Source organism: Sinocyclocheilus grahami, unplaced genomic scaffold, assembly GCF_001515645.1.
Source record: "Sinocyclocheilus grahami isolate Dianchi unplaced genomic scaffold, SAMN03320097.WGS_v1.1 scaffold373.1, whole genome shotgun sequence".
Taxonomy (NCBI): Eukaryota; Metazoa; Chordata; class Actinopteri; order Cypriniformes; family Cyprinidae; genus Sinocyclocheilus; species Sinocyclocheilus grahami.
Window position 1 is genome coordinate 279,067 of NW_015505552.1, and position 16,264 is coordinate 295,330.

General features: G+C 38.6%; 1 protein-coding gene across 1 annotated transcript in view; it reads left to right on the forward strand.

Annotated features, from left to right (window-relative positions):
* The window catches only part of LOC107549469 (glutamate receptor ionotropic, NMDA 2D-like), a 107,243-nt gene that overhangs the window by 52,886 nt on the left and 38,093 nt on the right, over nucleotides 1–16,264 (forward strand). Inside the window, exons 7-8 of the mRNA XM_016230559.1 lie at nucleotides 7,268–7,473; nucleotides 9,509–9,677. Of these exons, the coding sequence (XP_016086045.1) occupies nucleotides 7,268–7,473; nucleotides 9,509–9,677 (375 nt within the window). The remainder of the gene's footprint in view (nucleotides 1–7,267; nucleotides 7,474–9,508; nucleotides 9,678–16,264) is intronic.

The following is a 16,264-nucleotide window of genomic DNA, read 5'->3' on the forward strand; positions in this document are numbered from 1 at the left end:
TTATTAAAATACCTTTCTCCCCAGCCTGGCACAAACGGCTCGATTAGTTCCGGCTTTGATGAAGGTCCGCCTTCCGAAAAACAAAATGTGTTGTGATTGGTTAGCTGTCCCAGTGCGTTGTGATTGGCGAACAGCTTAGACGGTGTTTCAGTACTGCCACGCCCCTTGCTCCGTCTTTCAAACAAAAGCTTTTGGCGACTACGGCACTGTACTCCCTCATGTTGTGGAAGCTGTCCTCAGTAAAATGCGCAGCTCACAATAGCAAATTGGGGTTATAATGCTCAGGAACAGAGTTAAAAAATAAATTGCAACCACTGTTTCCTGACATCATCCGCTTTCGGAAGCCCAAACAAAGACGTTTGGACATGGAGGTGAAAAAAACAGCATTTCAGGCGGTCGCCATGTCTTTAAAATTCGAATACATTATTTTCTATGAGTGTAGGCACACCGGCGGCGCCGTTCGGTGTCTGTCTGCGGTGCCCAGCTACGTCGTGTTGTACTTGTAAGAATTGTTCTAGACATGCAGAAAATTTGAAGCTACAGCACAGCAGCTCTTCTTCTTCGTTTTCTCTGATACACTAACTCTGTAGCAGCACTTCTTCTTCATCGTCTCGTCTGATGCACTCACTCAACCAAGCGTTCTAACCACAACCTCGCCCTCCCCACCCCCCAACCATTCGAATTTCTGTAGGCGGGAATTATTTTTAATGATATTCTAATGAGCCGCTTTGTGATATCACAAAGCCCGGAAACCAATGCTGTAGTCCAAACTAGCCATTCGTTGTAGTTCTTGAAACGGTAAACTAAATATCTTCCTTTGGAGTGGACTTTGAGATTTGTAAATTTCTAGATCTTTTTTATGCCCAAACATACACACTACACACTGACTAAAATTAAAAAAGTGAAAAAGCATAATAGGACCCCTTTAAAAAAATTGTTCACCCAAAAAAGAAAGGCTGTCATTAATTACTCACCCTCATGTTGTTACAAACCTGTAAGACCTTCATTCATCTTTGGAACACATATTAATATATTTTTGATGAAATCCAAGAGCTTTCTGACCCTGCATAGACAGTAATGGAACCGACATGTTCAAGGTCCAGAAAGGTAGTAAGCACATCTTTAAAATAGGCCATGTGACATCAGTGGTTCATCTGTAATTTTATGAAGCTACGAAAATACTTTTTGTCCACAAAGAAAACAAAAATAACTTTATTTCTCTTCTGTGTCAGTCTCCGCGGCGCATTCATGAGGGCACCATGATGCATATGTGATGCTGCTGATGCAGAAGCCGGCATTCTGACGTAGAACCCGGATGCGCTGCACATTATTTACAAGCAGAGGAATGCACACACATGCGCCGTGGTACAGTTGTGAACACGCATAGAATGACATGGAAGAGAATAAATTATTGAATAAAGTCATTATTTTGTGGGGGGTGGGGGATGGGGGGGGGGGGGGTGGCCGATGTCCTTACTACCTTTCTGGGCCTTAAATGTGTCAGTTGTGTTGCTGTGTATGCAGGGTCAGAAATCTCTCGGATTTCTTCCAAAATATTCAGAAGATAAATTAAAGTCTTACAGGTTTGGAACTGTTAGGTCCACACGATTAGCCCAATGGAGGTATCCAATGTTGGATGAAGGTTTCCTGCGTGTTCGGTCATTTCAGCGTGCAAAGTTATTAAATTTAGATTAAATTCAAATCTCCATTTTATTATCTAATCTGACTCCTGCATTTGAGTTAGAATGGCAATTATTATTGATCATTTATAGGGTAATTTATCTAAACATCTGATTATTCTTAATATATTTATCTATTTATTCTTTAATATTATTGTACTCGTTCATTTGTTTGCTCATGTTCAGCCAATAGCGTATTTTACGGTCACATTCTCGTCAGTCTTGGTTATTAGACAGAGGTAATTGGCTAATATTTTAGATGGCCGCTCCTATGCTTGCTCATTCTAAAAGTATTTTTAATTATCCCTGGAATGACACACCCTCTACTGTAATCAAAAAATCTCTTAAGATCAAAATAAAAAAACTCTTAAGATCTGTATTATCTTTTAGTCTACTTTCGTACCACTCGCCCTGAGACTATTCAAATGATACCAGACATGACTGTAAATATTACTTGCATTCATGTAGAACATTATACTATTGACCATTCTGAGTGAACCAAGTGGAGGGAGGATGGGTAAGGGGAAGGAAGGGGATGAAAAGGAGCTGATGTATATGTGAGAGAGGTGTTTTCCCGCATTTTCTCTCAGTGGGATGTGGAGACAGATGTCTGTATGTTAATGCACTGTGTGTATTGTCCGTCTCAGAAGATAAACGTGTCTGAGGTTCTGTAAATCTTACAGAACGACATGAGAATGAGTAATTAATGACAGAACTTTAATTTTTAGGTGAACTACCCCTTTAAGGAAACTGTATGGAAGGTTTTTTTTTTCTTTAACCTTGTAATATCAGTTTCAAAATCATTCTGATGGTACACTGCCTGACTTTGTTCTGGAATTATGCAAGTTTGTTGAGCAGTATGAAATTCTGCAAAAATATTATTTTACTGTATGTACCTTTTAAATACTAATATATACACTTTAGTTAATAATACTTTAAGGTAGTAATATGCATCCTTTAGGGGTGAATAAGGTACAAAATTGTACCTTTTGAAAAGGTACCACCCCATTTTGTACCTTTTTTCTTTGAGAGTATAGGGGGCTCCAAAGTTGCAAAAATATGCAAAACTACATACATATGCTGTAAAGGAATGAAAATTGTGTCGTCACGTACTCACCCTCAAGTTGTTCCAAACCTGTATGAGTTTCTTTCTTCTGTTAAGCCCAAAAGAAGGTATTTTGAAGAATGTTGGTAACCCGACAGTTGATGGTAACCATTGACCTCAATAGCATGTAAAAATGTCAATTGTTTGTTTACCAACATTCTTCAAAATATCTTCTTTCATGTCCAACAGAAGAAAGAAACTCGTACACATTTGGAACAAGTGGAGGGTAAGTAAATTATGATAATTTTCACTTTTATTCCAAATATCCCTTAACGTTCTGTTTATTCTGTTTATAATAAGCATGTGGTGCAGTTTTGTCTTGTGGTGCTTTAAATGCTTAATGCTCTTTTTAAAGCAGAATAGATTTTGATTGGCCAATATGCCTGATTGTCAATATGTTTATTATTCATTGGCTGGAAAAATTGTTCTAAAAGTGTTTCCAACATTATTTTTTCTCTGTTGTTATTCTTATAGTTGTGATGTGAACGTCCCTATTCTTTTAGAATTATCATTACAGTTATCACCCTTGGTGTGAATAGACATTTAAGGTGGGAGAGAGAAAGAAAGCTGACAAATGAACAGTCAAACTGACCCAAGCAGACAGATTGATGAACAGAGAACAGAGAACGAGACAGGGACCAGGTGAGCCGATGTCACAGAATCGGCTTTTTGTAATTTCCAGTGATCCGCCCCGGATGCGTTTGATTTCCGAGCCTTTGTAATGCCACAGCCTCAGTTACTGAACAGTTAAAAGTGGGATAACTAGCCCAATGAGACCAGTGTTTGCAGGAATCCACATGCTGACTGTTGCCATTTCCTGCTCGATTCCTTTCAATTAGATGCATCTGCCCTGATCCTGTGCTAATATGCAAAGTCTTTTAGCTGCCAGCCGCTGACTGAGTCATATGCGTGCACATACACAGCGGATGAGAGGTATATATTCCCTGTACCGCTGAGACTTGTAACATTTTTTTTAAGAGCTGAACATCTTTTGCTGTATCTGAATGGCTCTCGAGGGCTGCTTTGGTGCTGATAGCTGCCACTCTCTGCTGGTGTGTAGGGGAGAGTCCTACAGCTCAGTGCTGCTAGCAAACTTTGAGTGTTGGGACTGGGATAAGACAGTAATATGTGAAGTGTGTGCTTCTTACAAACTGCTGAGAGGTTGTTGTGTCCTATAGGAATAGTTCTGAAAATTGAAAAATTCTGTCATTTGTTTACTCACCCTCATGTCGTTCCAAAACTGTTATTTTTTGATGAATGAATCTTCATATTTGTCCATGCAATGACAGTTCACTGACTGTCAGTGTTTCGAAATGAAATAAAAGCACTCTAAATAAATTTTTTTAAGTAGATGCATATATGACCTTTCCGCTGGTTTGATGTTTTGGCTTAGATATCTGATGTTATGACCTCATTATGTTTGTTTATGAGACAATTAGACTTAAATTTTAGTCTACTTTTATGGTGCTTTTGTATTGCTTTTTAGCCATTTCGGAGCTTGACAAACCCTGGTCACTGTGATCTGTCATATGAAAAGATCTCTCTGAAGACTCAGATAATTCTTCTTTTGTGGTTTATGGAAATAATAACAGCATACAGGAATGGAATGACATGAGGGTAAGTAAATATTGACAGAATTTTTAATTTTTGGGTGAAATATGAAACTGAACTGATGCTTTGTATCACATCTCTTCTTTTATTGCGGTCTCCTTATGATGAATTGCTTGTGTTATAGCATTTCTCGTTTGTGTTTTGCTTTGGATAAAATCACAAATTAGTTTTACATCAACTTTTCTCTGACCCATGAAGCACTCTGAACTGCATTTTGTGTTTAAAGGGGTGGTTCACCGTTTTTTTTCTAGGCTTGATTGTGTTTATGGGGTGCAGTCTAACATGTGTTAATGCTTCGTTTAAAAAAAAACTAATTATTTTTCACATAATTTACCATTATTCCACACCACTCTGTCCCTTCTCTGAGAAACGAGCTGATCATTTCCTGCTTTTATGAAGCCCCACCCTCATAAATGGGCCCAGTGTGTTGTGATTGGCTGAACCGCATCTAGTGCGCGTCTAAGCGTCCCGCCACTCACCTCAGGCATGTGCTCCAGTTGTATTGTAAACAATGGCGTCATTAATATTGCTTATCAGTTTGAGCCTGATTGAGAAGCAGAGGATATTATTGAAGAGGATTGTGCAGAACCTGTGCAAGCAAGACTTTTAATGGTAGGCCTATGTTTTTTGTTTGTTGTTGTCTCATGCTTTTAGATATGCTATTTAGATATTTAGAAATGCTACTGCTTATGTTAGCTTTTAATATACGGTTTTATCCTGATTAGAGCTTTAATACAGTACGGCAACTGCACGCGCGTCCATGTTTAACGCTTCTCATAGCTATGTGAAAATAAGTGTATTATTGGAACAGTTCATTGTTGGAGCTGAGCTGAATGATAGAGAGAGAGAGAGAGATGCAGAGCTGGGGGACGCAAGGAACAGTATTAAGAACAGCTGCTTTAGAACATTGATTTTGAAACTTGTGAATCCATTAGAATCGTTAGAAGGCAGAATCTCGATTCATATATGAATAGATTTTTACGTACACCCCTAGTTTTCTCTTCCTCTTCTCTAAAGCAGCGCAGCTGCCTTTCACCCCCTTTGCTGCCTTTTCCCGAGGGCGGGGTTTATCTGGGTTTGTTACTTCAGAATTTTAAAAGACGATATCTCCGTTTGCATTGAACTTTCAGCTTTGTAACTTTGCAGATATTGTTTATGCTCAGACAGCAACATTACACACTAACTAACGTTAAAAAAGTGAAATTGTAATCAACCACCCCTTTAAGAGGAATAAGAAAATGTATTATTGTAATTCTTCTCCTCTTTCTCCTTCTCCTTTTCCTTCTTCTTCATTTCTACTACTAATAGTAGCACTATTAAAATAAAAATATTAAATAGTATTAATTACTATTAATTAGTGCTGTCAATCAATTAAAAAAATTACCAATTTATCACACATTTTTTTCTGAAATGAATCGCCATTAATCCGACGTAACATTATATTTTTTAAATATACTTTTATATTGCAATAATTTCACATTCAATCTTCAAATTAATGTATAAACAACAATCCTTAAAGCTACAAAAGTTATTGGTTTCCTCTTTTTTTCTTTTGTTCTTTGACTAACAGACATCATAGCAGCTGGGTTATTAGGTTATTTGGCTGCTATGACTTTAAGAGCTGCCACTGCTGAACGTGACGGGATCTGACATGCATGCTTGTAGTTTTATTCGCGCTTTAGTATTAAATGATACAGGCTACAGCACGCTCCGTTTTTGTGCATGCAATTGAAGAGCACCCACTACAACAGCTGACAGGACAGAAAAATTTGTTTTACTGACATATGGCCTGACAAAATCTCATCTGAACGCAGTTCACTGTTGTTCTATACTGAAGCTCATTGGATGCCTGGAGCTGAGGTGAAGTCTCCTGTTGATGTAGTCGTAAAGACGTTAAATAAGTGCAATTCTTGTCAAGAATAAAAGAGACATAAGCAGCAGTTGTGAGTGGGGTGGCCAACCCTAGCTACGCCCTTACGTTAACGGCATTAAATATTTTTAACGCCTTTTAAACTGGAAGAATTAATCGCCTGCGTTAACGTGCTAATTTTGACAGCACTAATATTAATACATGTAGATTATACTTTGTATCAGAACTTGTTTATATTAATATTATGATTATTAAGCTTTTATACAAAGTATAATCTACATGTCATTAATCATAGTAATAGTTTTATTATTATTAATAATAATAAATGGAAATAATACTTAATTGGAAATAATACATGTAAATAAAAGTATGCTTTTTGTTTTGGTTTATTTTCTGTTAAGTACTCTGATTCATGCAGTTCTGCATGTCTTTGTCTTCTGTATATGGATTATGAGCTCAGTTATACTGTCATAGTCTATCTTGACACATTTTACCCCTTCTCTCTTTTTTCTCAGGCTCGTAACCTTTTCCTCTGTGGCCCGTCACTTAGCTAAAAATCTGTCTTTTTTTTTCTGAAAAGAAAAATCCACTCATTCCCCAGTGAATAAAAAGGGCACAGGACTGTTTCTAGAGAGTCCTCAGCTATAAGCTCACAGAGGAACATAGAGGAGATCGTCTTTCATTTTTCACTATCCTTCCTCACTTTACAGGCTTAACCTGAGAAAAGAAAGCCATTCCTGTCTGTAATCCAGCCTCAATGACTCTATTAGAATAGACCGTTTTAAATAGCTAAAACCGCTGAAAAGACCTTTGACTTCCATGTATTATTGATTTATGAATTGGATTCATAATGAGAAGTAGTCATGTTTATACAGCTTTTGTCACGGTCATTATAAGCACCGCCTATTAAATTGATATCTCCATTTATTGGCCACATTTCTGCTACTGCAAAGACACGAATGACCTCTGACCCTCGACCATGTACTGTATGTGTGGTCTTAGGTAGGATGGTGGGAGAATGGGGTGTTACGTCTGAGGTACCCTGCTTGGTCTCGATATGGTCCCTTCCTGCAACCGCCCGATGATGCTCAGCACCTGAGGGTGGTGACCCTGGAGGAGCGGCCCTTCGTTATCGTGGAGCTTGCAGACCCTGCCTCTGGAACCTGCATTAGAGACTCTGTGCCATGCAGACGTCCTCTCAATGCCAGGTTAGTACTGATCTGACCGCCTCGTCGGCCATTTATCATGGCTTTTCTTTATGGGGGAAAAGGAACATTGTTGTAAAATTGTTCCAGTGGGTCCCAAGAAACCAAAGTTAAATTAGAAAGTTGTATGTTTCAGTGGACAGGTTAAGAACTAGATTTTCTTCCCTTCACTGGTCTATGACCTTTCAGTGAGACAGGCTTTGCAGTGTCATTCCACATTTTGCCAAATCTTCTGTCTAGTCTTGTCAAAAGTATCGACCGCGATAACATTCGGTACTGAAATTTTAAAAATGTCCATTTCCCGCTAAGATTTGAGCAGATTCTTAAATAGCACTGATTGATCATTGTGTTCACACGCTCAACAGATACGTCTGTGATTGGCTTCAATGCTCTTCACCGAGTGCTCACACAGAAACACACGAGAGCGTTTGAAAGCCGCGTTTGAAAGCCGCGTCTATCAGCGGATCCGTCTATGTGCAGATATATTAGGGATCCACTGACGGTGACGGATCCATTTTTAAAATTTCAGTACCGAATGGTATCGCGGTCGGTACTTTTGGACAACACTACTTCTGTCAGAGATCAAATGCAGGTGTTAGAGGAGAAATGCAGTTATGCATCTATTACAGCCAAATTTATATTAGTAATGCACACCCTCAGATGCCAATACTATAATATTTATATTCACTTCTTTAGCTTGTTAATTGTTTGAACAAAAGAGTAGTTTTAATGTCATAAATGTTTTACATTTGGTGCCGAATTGTAATCATTTCAAATTTAATTTGATATTGTATTCTACAGAGTGTATTGCTAGCATTATTTTTATTATTTATTTTATTTTTATTACTGGTAGCACATTTATTTTATTTTATTTGATTTTATCACAACCTAATTACTATAATTATTTAACCAACATTTTGACCATCAACCCTTTTAAGATATTAAAAGATATTATGACTTATCAATTTATTTTGATATTGTATTCTACAGAGTGTATTGCATTATTTTTATTATTTATTTTATTTGTATTACTGGTAGCTTATTTTATATTATTTTATTTTATTTACTAACAACTTAAATGCTATAATTATTAAACCAACATTTTGACCATCAACCTTTATTAAAAGCTATTATCACTTAAGAATGCTGATGGCAAAACATTGTTTAATAATAAAGAATAAAAGTCTTCATAACTTGCACTTCAGTATTTAGGTGTGCATTTAAATTGTATTTGTTAATTGAAAAGCAATATATGGCATGCCAATGAAGTAATTACAGTAGAAATCGTAATTTGTGGTTGTAAGCATGGCCTGTTTTTTCTTGCTCCAAAGAGTTCCATTCGGAAGCTTTGGTCATCTTTCTCCGGTCATTTGTCACATTCTTTCAATTTAGTCTTTATCTCTTTGTATCTCACTTTTTTCCATCACTATGAAGTTCCAGGGGCTATACTCACCTGCCTTCGCTTTGCAATCGATCACTCGTTTCCTCTCTCTTTCTTTCGCTTCCCCTCTCATTTTGACTTTGCCTTGTGGCGATCTCTGTTCATACTTGGTCATCATGTTGCTTGTCAATCTGCTTGAGCTCTTGCCATGTACACGTGTCTCTGCGGATGCTGCTTCACTGCTCCCACACCAGACATATGGATGCCCGCGTTTCATCTAATTATATAATTTTTAGTTATATCACAGAAAAGGTACCAAGACAGTATACTTCTGAAAACCTTGCCCTTCCCATTCTTCTGTCTTTTTTATTTCACATTCCCTCTGTAACTCTCAGTCCTTTTGGTAACACTATTTCTCTTGTTTTCTCTCTTCAGGGGTATACTGTGTATGTGTGTGTGTGTGTGTGTGTGTGTGTGTGTGCGCACAACACTCATATTTTAAAATAAATATAGTAAAATATTATTACAAATTTAAATAAAAATGTTCTGTTTTAATTATTATATTATATTATATTATTGATTTTTGATTGTTATTATATGATTGATTTTATTGACACATGCAATACACATAACTAAGCACATTCTCTCTGATTACAGTGCACTTCAGGAAGGGGTGGCACCCATGAAACAGTGCTGCAAGGGATTCTGCATCGACATCCTTAAGCGATTGGCCAAAATTGTTGGCTTCACCTATGACCTCTACTTGGTCACCAATGGGAAACATGGGAAAAAGATTGATGGAGTTTGGAACGGGATGGTGGGAGAGGTGAGGGAAGCTTTTTGTGTCTTTCACCTACTTTATACCGGCCGAGCTTGTTGTATTCCCAACAGCGCCTCTCCTTATTCACTGCGCTGATGAGCAAGTGCCCTGGATGCACTGTCAGCAATATCACTGAGAAGACTTCACTTGCATATGTAAATACAGGCATTAGGTGGAGAGAGGACTGCAGATTAAAGGCAAGGCTGCTATTCCCTTTAGTATCAGTTGTCATGATGATCAAACACTGTGATTATGGGATGGTTAAGGTCATGGTGCAGTGTTTTTGAAGAAGTTGTAGTTAGGAATCAATGTGAGCTTATAACATATGTCCATGTTCTATTGAAGGAAGTGGATGTGTGACACTATGTGGTTGCCAGAGTGTCTTATCCAGGAGTTTCAACACTAAGGCAGGGGTTTGCAAACCTTTTCATGCCAAGGACCTTCAAAAATGTTGATTCCCTTGAGAGGGACCCCTTTCCTAAAATGTAAAAGCAGCTATACTGTATTTTCATGCATAAAGACCCATTTGGAGGAAAATAGTAAGTGTGATATTATCAAAGATTAAAATAAGATAAAAATAGGTAAAATAGATAAAAAATATTAAAATATCTGGAAAAATATTTATAATCAATAATTACATTTATTTTAATTATGTTTAAAAATGAAAGTAATTAAAAATAAATGTGTGTATCTTTTTCTCTCCCAGTACAATTAGATTTTCAAGAAGCATAAATATTGTTCCAGAGCATCTTTAGACACCATACTGCCATAAAAACATCTGTGAGCAAGGTAAAGGTCACAATAGGCAGGAAATATTCTTCCTTAGAAAGTTACAAGAAGAAATATTTGTTTACCACAGACATATATGCAGGTTTGTTTTTAATTTCTAACTGTTAAAAATTATAGATCTCAATATGGTTAAATAATTGTGATTAGTTAAAAAAAAAAAACAGTAATAATATAACAATACAAGCATGTTAAAATTATTACATTAAAAATGTTTAACTAATACAGTAAGTTACCATTTTAAATTTGAAAACTCTAAAAAATACACTACTGTTCAAAGATCTGTACGATTTTTTATGCTTTTGAAAGACGTCTATTTATTTGATCAAAAATACAGTAAATACTGTAAATTTGTGAAATATTACAATTTAAAATAACTTTTCTATTTTAAAATGTGATTTATGCCTGTGATAGCGAAGCGAAGTTTTTTTTTTAGCAACCAGTCTTCAGTGTTACATGATCCTTCCTTCCTTCCTTCCTTCCTTATTTATTATTAGTGTTGAAAACAGTTGTGCTGCTTAATACATGACACATTGTTTTCAGGATGAATAGAAAGGTCAAAAGAACAGCATTTATTTGAAACAAATTTTTTTTGTTTCAAATCTTTACAATCGTATTAAATCGTCACTTTTGATCAACTTAATGCATCCTTGCTGAATGGAAGTGTTAATTTCTTCAAAAAAAAAACTTTTGAGTAGTAGTGTGTGAATTATATAGAACTTCATGACATTTCTATTTCTTATTTCATTTTTTTAATTAAAGCATTTTGTAATGTAGTAATGCTAATGTTCTTAATGAAAGTGAAGGGCTTGCTGAAGATATAAAGGCTTTTTTTTTTTTACTGGGGGTCCTTGAGGGGCTGAGTGCAGGAGGTTGAAACCCCCTGCTCTTTGTAAAGAGTTTGACCGTGTAATTCCAGTACAGTGCGTGATGTAACAGAGAAGTCACTTGTTGCCCTGTTTGATGACTAAATTCCCACCCGTATTGGCCAGCCTCCAGGACTACTGAAACACTCTGAACCCTTTTAACACAGCGCCAGGGGAATCGGCTAATGGGTCACACGCACATACAAAGAGGTATCCAAGACAGAGGCCTGAAGCCAACCAAAAACGAGTTGCAAATGCCTGTGAGTGCGAATGACAGACAGGAGGGTTGTTGTTTTGAGAGCAAGACCCCGCTGTGGCGCTCACACCCTGGAGTGACGCCTGTTCGAGACAGTTGCTATGGAATGGAAACAGCTCTTTTCACTGTCTCATTTCCATTCTTCTGCTCTTAATATTTCTCACGGTATCTTATACATTTTTTTTCATGCATATCGCTTTTTCTGTGACCACGTCGTTTTCTTTTTCTCAATCTTTTCCTTTCCCTCCCTCTCTCTCTCGCTTGCTTTCTGTCTCTTCACTGCATATTTTGATGCTCAGCCAATCAGCTGTCAGCACGGCCCCTGTAGGCGCAGTGCTAAGGGTTATATTCTCAGGCTGCGAGTGTGTGTGTATGTGTGTGAACGGCTTTGATCTTCTATCTACGACAGGTCCACATTTCCCCTGCGTGGCATGCCGGCCTGCAGCAGGACCGGGGCTGCGGCGCGCTCACGAGGAAGCAACTTCATCGATGTTCTTTCCACAGTCTCTGCAGACCAAGAAACGCACAGGCTCACTTTCAACAAGGATGCAAAAGCTCTTGCTGCACACTGGAAATTATACTACCTAAACAATCCCTTCTCCCACACACACACACACACACACAGGCAGGTGCGCGTCTTTTCGGAATCAATGCAGCGTTCAAGCTGTCAGAGGAGATTTGGGAAAGCTTGTAACCTGCATGACTTTAGGCAGTGACTCAACTCTGCACCGTCGCCATAAATCCCGTTCCTCTGCATCACGAGCTTTTTACACCATTCAGGAATATAAAACAGAATGCAAAGTGAGAAAAGAGCCACACTGGAAAGTAAAGATGTTAATGTTGTCCCTCCTTTTTGGTATTCCCAGGCATGCTTTCTCTCTGTATGGGGTATACTGTCTCGAGATGGATAACCTGCCTCCTGTAGCGTCTATGTGTGCAGGCTTCTTACTACACTATCTGCCCGACCAATTTATGGATACTGGAATGCAGCCAGTACGTGGATTGAATATTAATTAGAGATGGAGGTTCTCTGAATTTGCAGATAGACCACCTGTTACTCACCACATATGGCTCCTGTGTTCAGGCAAAATGCTGATTTCTTGCTGAGGACTCCATATCACCAGTTCTTTGACTGTCTAGGTTTGGTGCACAGTGAATGCTTTGATCAGTAAAGTGTAGAGGAAATTCTGTTAGGGCCGTAGTCTAGCGGTTGAGCCGTGGTGCTCATGCGGGCAACACGAGTTTGATTCATCTTCGTGTCAATTCCCAAGCTCGTTCCACTCTTTTCTCCCTAACGTTTCATGGCCTCCTTCCAGTGGCGTTGCTGGTGCTTCTCCACGTCAAGTAAAAAAAGTGCACCTTTATTTTCTAAGGGGCCTGGGGGGTAGGGTTCAAAGAAACAAAGTGTTAAATTCTGGCGATTTCTGTAGCAGCAGTTTTAAATTTTTTGTAACACTATTGTGTGGCATTAATGTAACTACGGGTTACAGATGATCACTAGTTCAGTTTCTTATTTGCATAATTCTAACCTACAAATATTTGTACCCTATCTGCGACCCAGAAAACGGAAACTAAATAAATACTGTAGTTTACTTTTTAAATATTGGCAGAGTAGAACTGATCAATACTTCTACATTTATTCACAGCATGTTGAGTGACCTTTGGCTTCCTAAACTTCAATATAGGGCTACAACTCGTGATTATTATAATAATTAATTACTCATCTGATTATTTTTTGTTCGGTCACATAAAAAAAATCCTTTATTTTAATTAAAAAAGCATGTTATTCCACAAATGTATAAAAACTAATATAACTATAAGTGGGTGCGCTGTATATAACGTGCTGAAAAAAGTTTAAATATATACACTAGCCTTCAAAAGTTTGAGTTCAGAAAGATTTTTTTATGTTTTCACTAATCACTTAGGCTACATTTATTTGATCAAAAATGCAGTACAGCAAAATATTGTGAAATATTATTTATTTTTTATTAAAGGGGACCTATTATGCAAATTTCACTTTTGCATGGTGTTTGGACATAAATGTGTGTTGGCAGTGTGTGTACACAACCACCCTATAATGATAAAAATCCACCCACTCCTTATTTTTTTAATCCCCATAAATCATAAGCAGAGTCTCCCAACTACCTGTTTTCCGACTTGGTGCTAATGTGACGTCACATTAGCCACAGGCCCAGCCCACGAATGTTGACAGACACTGCCGTTTTAACATAGCACCACCCTGAGCAAGTTCACACACAGCGAGTTGTACACAGTCAGCCATTGCTGCACTGACGAGAATGTCTCTCAAGCGTTTTAGGTGTTCTGTAGGTGGATGTATGAATCCACATAGCTCTCTCCTTATTCCCGAAATCTGAGCCGCTGAAGACAAGGTGGATTAATTTTGTTTTCTAAGAAAATGCTCCCTCAACTCTACCGAAATTCGTTTATGTCTGCGCGAATCATTTTACACAGGACTGCTTTGTGAATGAGGGTCAGTATAAAGCAGGTTTTGCACAAAAGTTGCTCCTGAAGGATGGAGCAGTGCCAACTGTTCGTGATCCAGCTACACCTCCAGAAAATGTAAGTATCATGCGTTAGTTTTCCAAATTGCCTTTCTGAAAGAGATTCTTGGCACTTTGTAAGGCTATAAAAAATCATTAATTGAAACGAACTGTCCGAAAGAACCGGTTTGCGGAAAAGAGCCGGACTTCCCATCACTAATAGTGGAGTGTTTATTTGCAAAGGTATTGCTGGAGTTTGAGCTCTTGAAGCTCCACCGTCTTCTCCGGGAGCACCAGCTCATTTGCATTTAAAGGGAAAGACGAAAATGGCAGGTTTTGGCTCATACTCTAAAAGTGCCAATTTTAACAAGCTATAAAAAATTATCTGTAAGGTATTTTGAGCTAAAACTTCCCACACACACACACACACTCTGGGGACACCGAGACTTATTTTACAGCTTATAAAAAAGGGCATAATAGGTCACCTTTAATACAATTTAAAATAACTGTTTTGTCTTCAGTGTCACATGATCCTTCAGCAATCATTGCTGCTGATATATGTTGAAATATACTGATTTGGTTCTCAAGAAACAGCTGAGCTGCATGATATTTTTGTGGAACCTATTTTTTTCTAGGGTTCTATGATTATTATAAAATTCAAAAGCATTTATTTGAAATATAATTTTCTTTGTAATAATGTAAAAGTACTTCCTGTTCCTTTTTGATCAATTTAATGCATCCTTGCTTAAAGGGTTAGTTCACCCAAAAATTTTAATTCTGTCATTAATTACTCACCCTCGTGTTGTTCGAAACCTGTAAGACCTTCGTTCATCTTCGGAACACAATTTAAGATGTTTTTGATGAAATCTGAGGGGTCTCTGACCCTCCCATAGACAGCAAGGTAACTACCACGTTCAAGGTCCAGAAAAGTACCAAGATGACCAACAAAGTAGTCCATGTGACATCAGTGGTTCATAGTGGTGCAACGGATCAAAAATTCACGGATCGGATCATTTTTCGGATCAGCAAAAAAACAACAACCTTACTTTAAGTACTTCTATACCATAGCAAAAACTACTAGCTTTACTAAAGCAATAAAACTAACAATTACACAAATTACAAGCATAGATGAAAACAACAAATCACAGTTACAAATATCAGAATTTAGGTGCAGAAATAATAATAATTAAGTTTAACACAATAGTGCTCACTGCACAAGTTAAATACAGATTAATCTTTGTTAGAGCTGTGGTGTTACTTGATTAGCAGACAGAAACAGGTATTTATTGGCTGCTGTCGCTTTAAGACCAAATGCACGGCCCTAATACTGACACACATCCGGTTCCTCTTCAGGAACTCGAGCTGCGTCGGAAAATGCTAGGGGAACGCCTTCTGTGACCACGCTCTGAATCACAAGCTATAAAAGCTATAACAGAAGCTATAAAAGCACGTGCGGCGGAGCCAGCGTCAGCTTTCTGTCATTCAGCGAAGCGCTCTATGTGTGTCAGTCATATTTATTGTTGTCTGTCTATTGTGAGAGAAAAGTCTATAAGCAGCTATTTCTAAAGCTCACGCTAAGACAAAGCATGCAAAGGGCGAGTGCAAGCCATGTTATAGGTTGTGTGTTCCTCCCTGCCCACGTTACATCACGAGTGGGGATACACACAGCCTGTGCGTGGTTTGCTTGGGAGCGAGGCACAAAGAGTCGGCTCTTGAGGGGGCCGGCTGCCCGCATTGCGAGCGCCTCCCACTGCGTACGCTTCGCTCCCGGAGGGCTCTCTTTGAGGAGGGAGCCTTCGCCAGCGTTCCTTGTGGTTCTGGCCCCGCTTCCGTCCGAGTCGAAGCGGTGGCTGCGTTCGTGGGGTTCGCAGTTGGATCTGGCGGAGGGAATGGAGACGGGTGAGTCCCTATTTCCTTCCTCACCCACCAGATCCAGTGCCCAATCACTGTGTTCGGAAACCCGTTCTGCGGCTACTTCCTCCCAGGGTGACGGCTCGATGCTCCTCCTGTCTTCCTCCGAGGAGGTTGACGTGGAGGACGTCGAAGAGGTTTTGCCCCCTCAATCGCCCCAATATGAGGAGCTAGTGGAGGTGCTTACTCGTGCCGTGGCCAAATTAAAAATTGGCAGGTTGGATGAACGCTTCCTGCACGCAAAGCTGCCACCTCCATGCCGGAGCCTGCCAT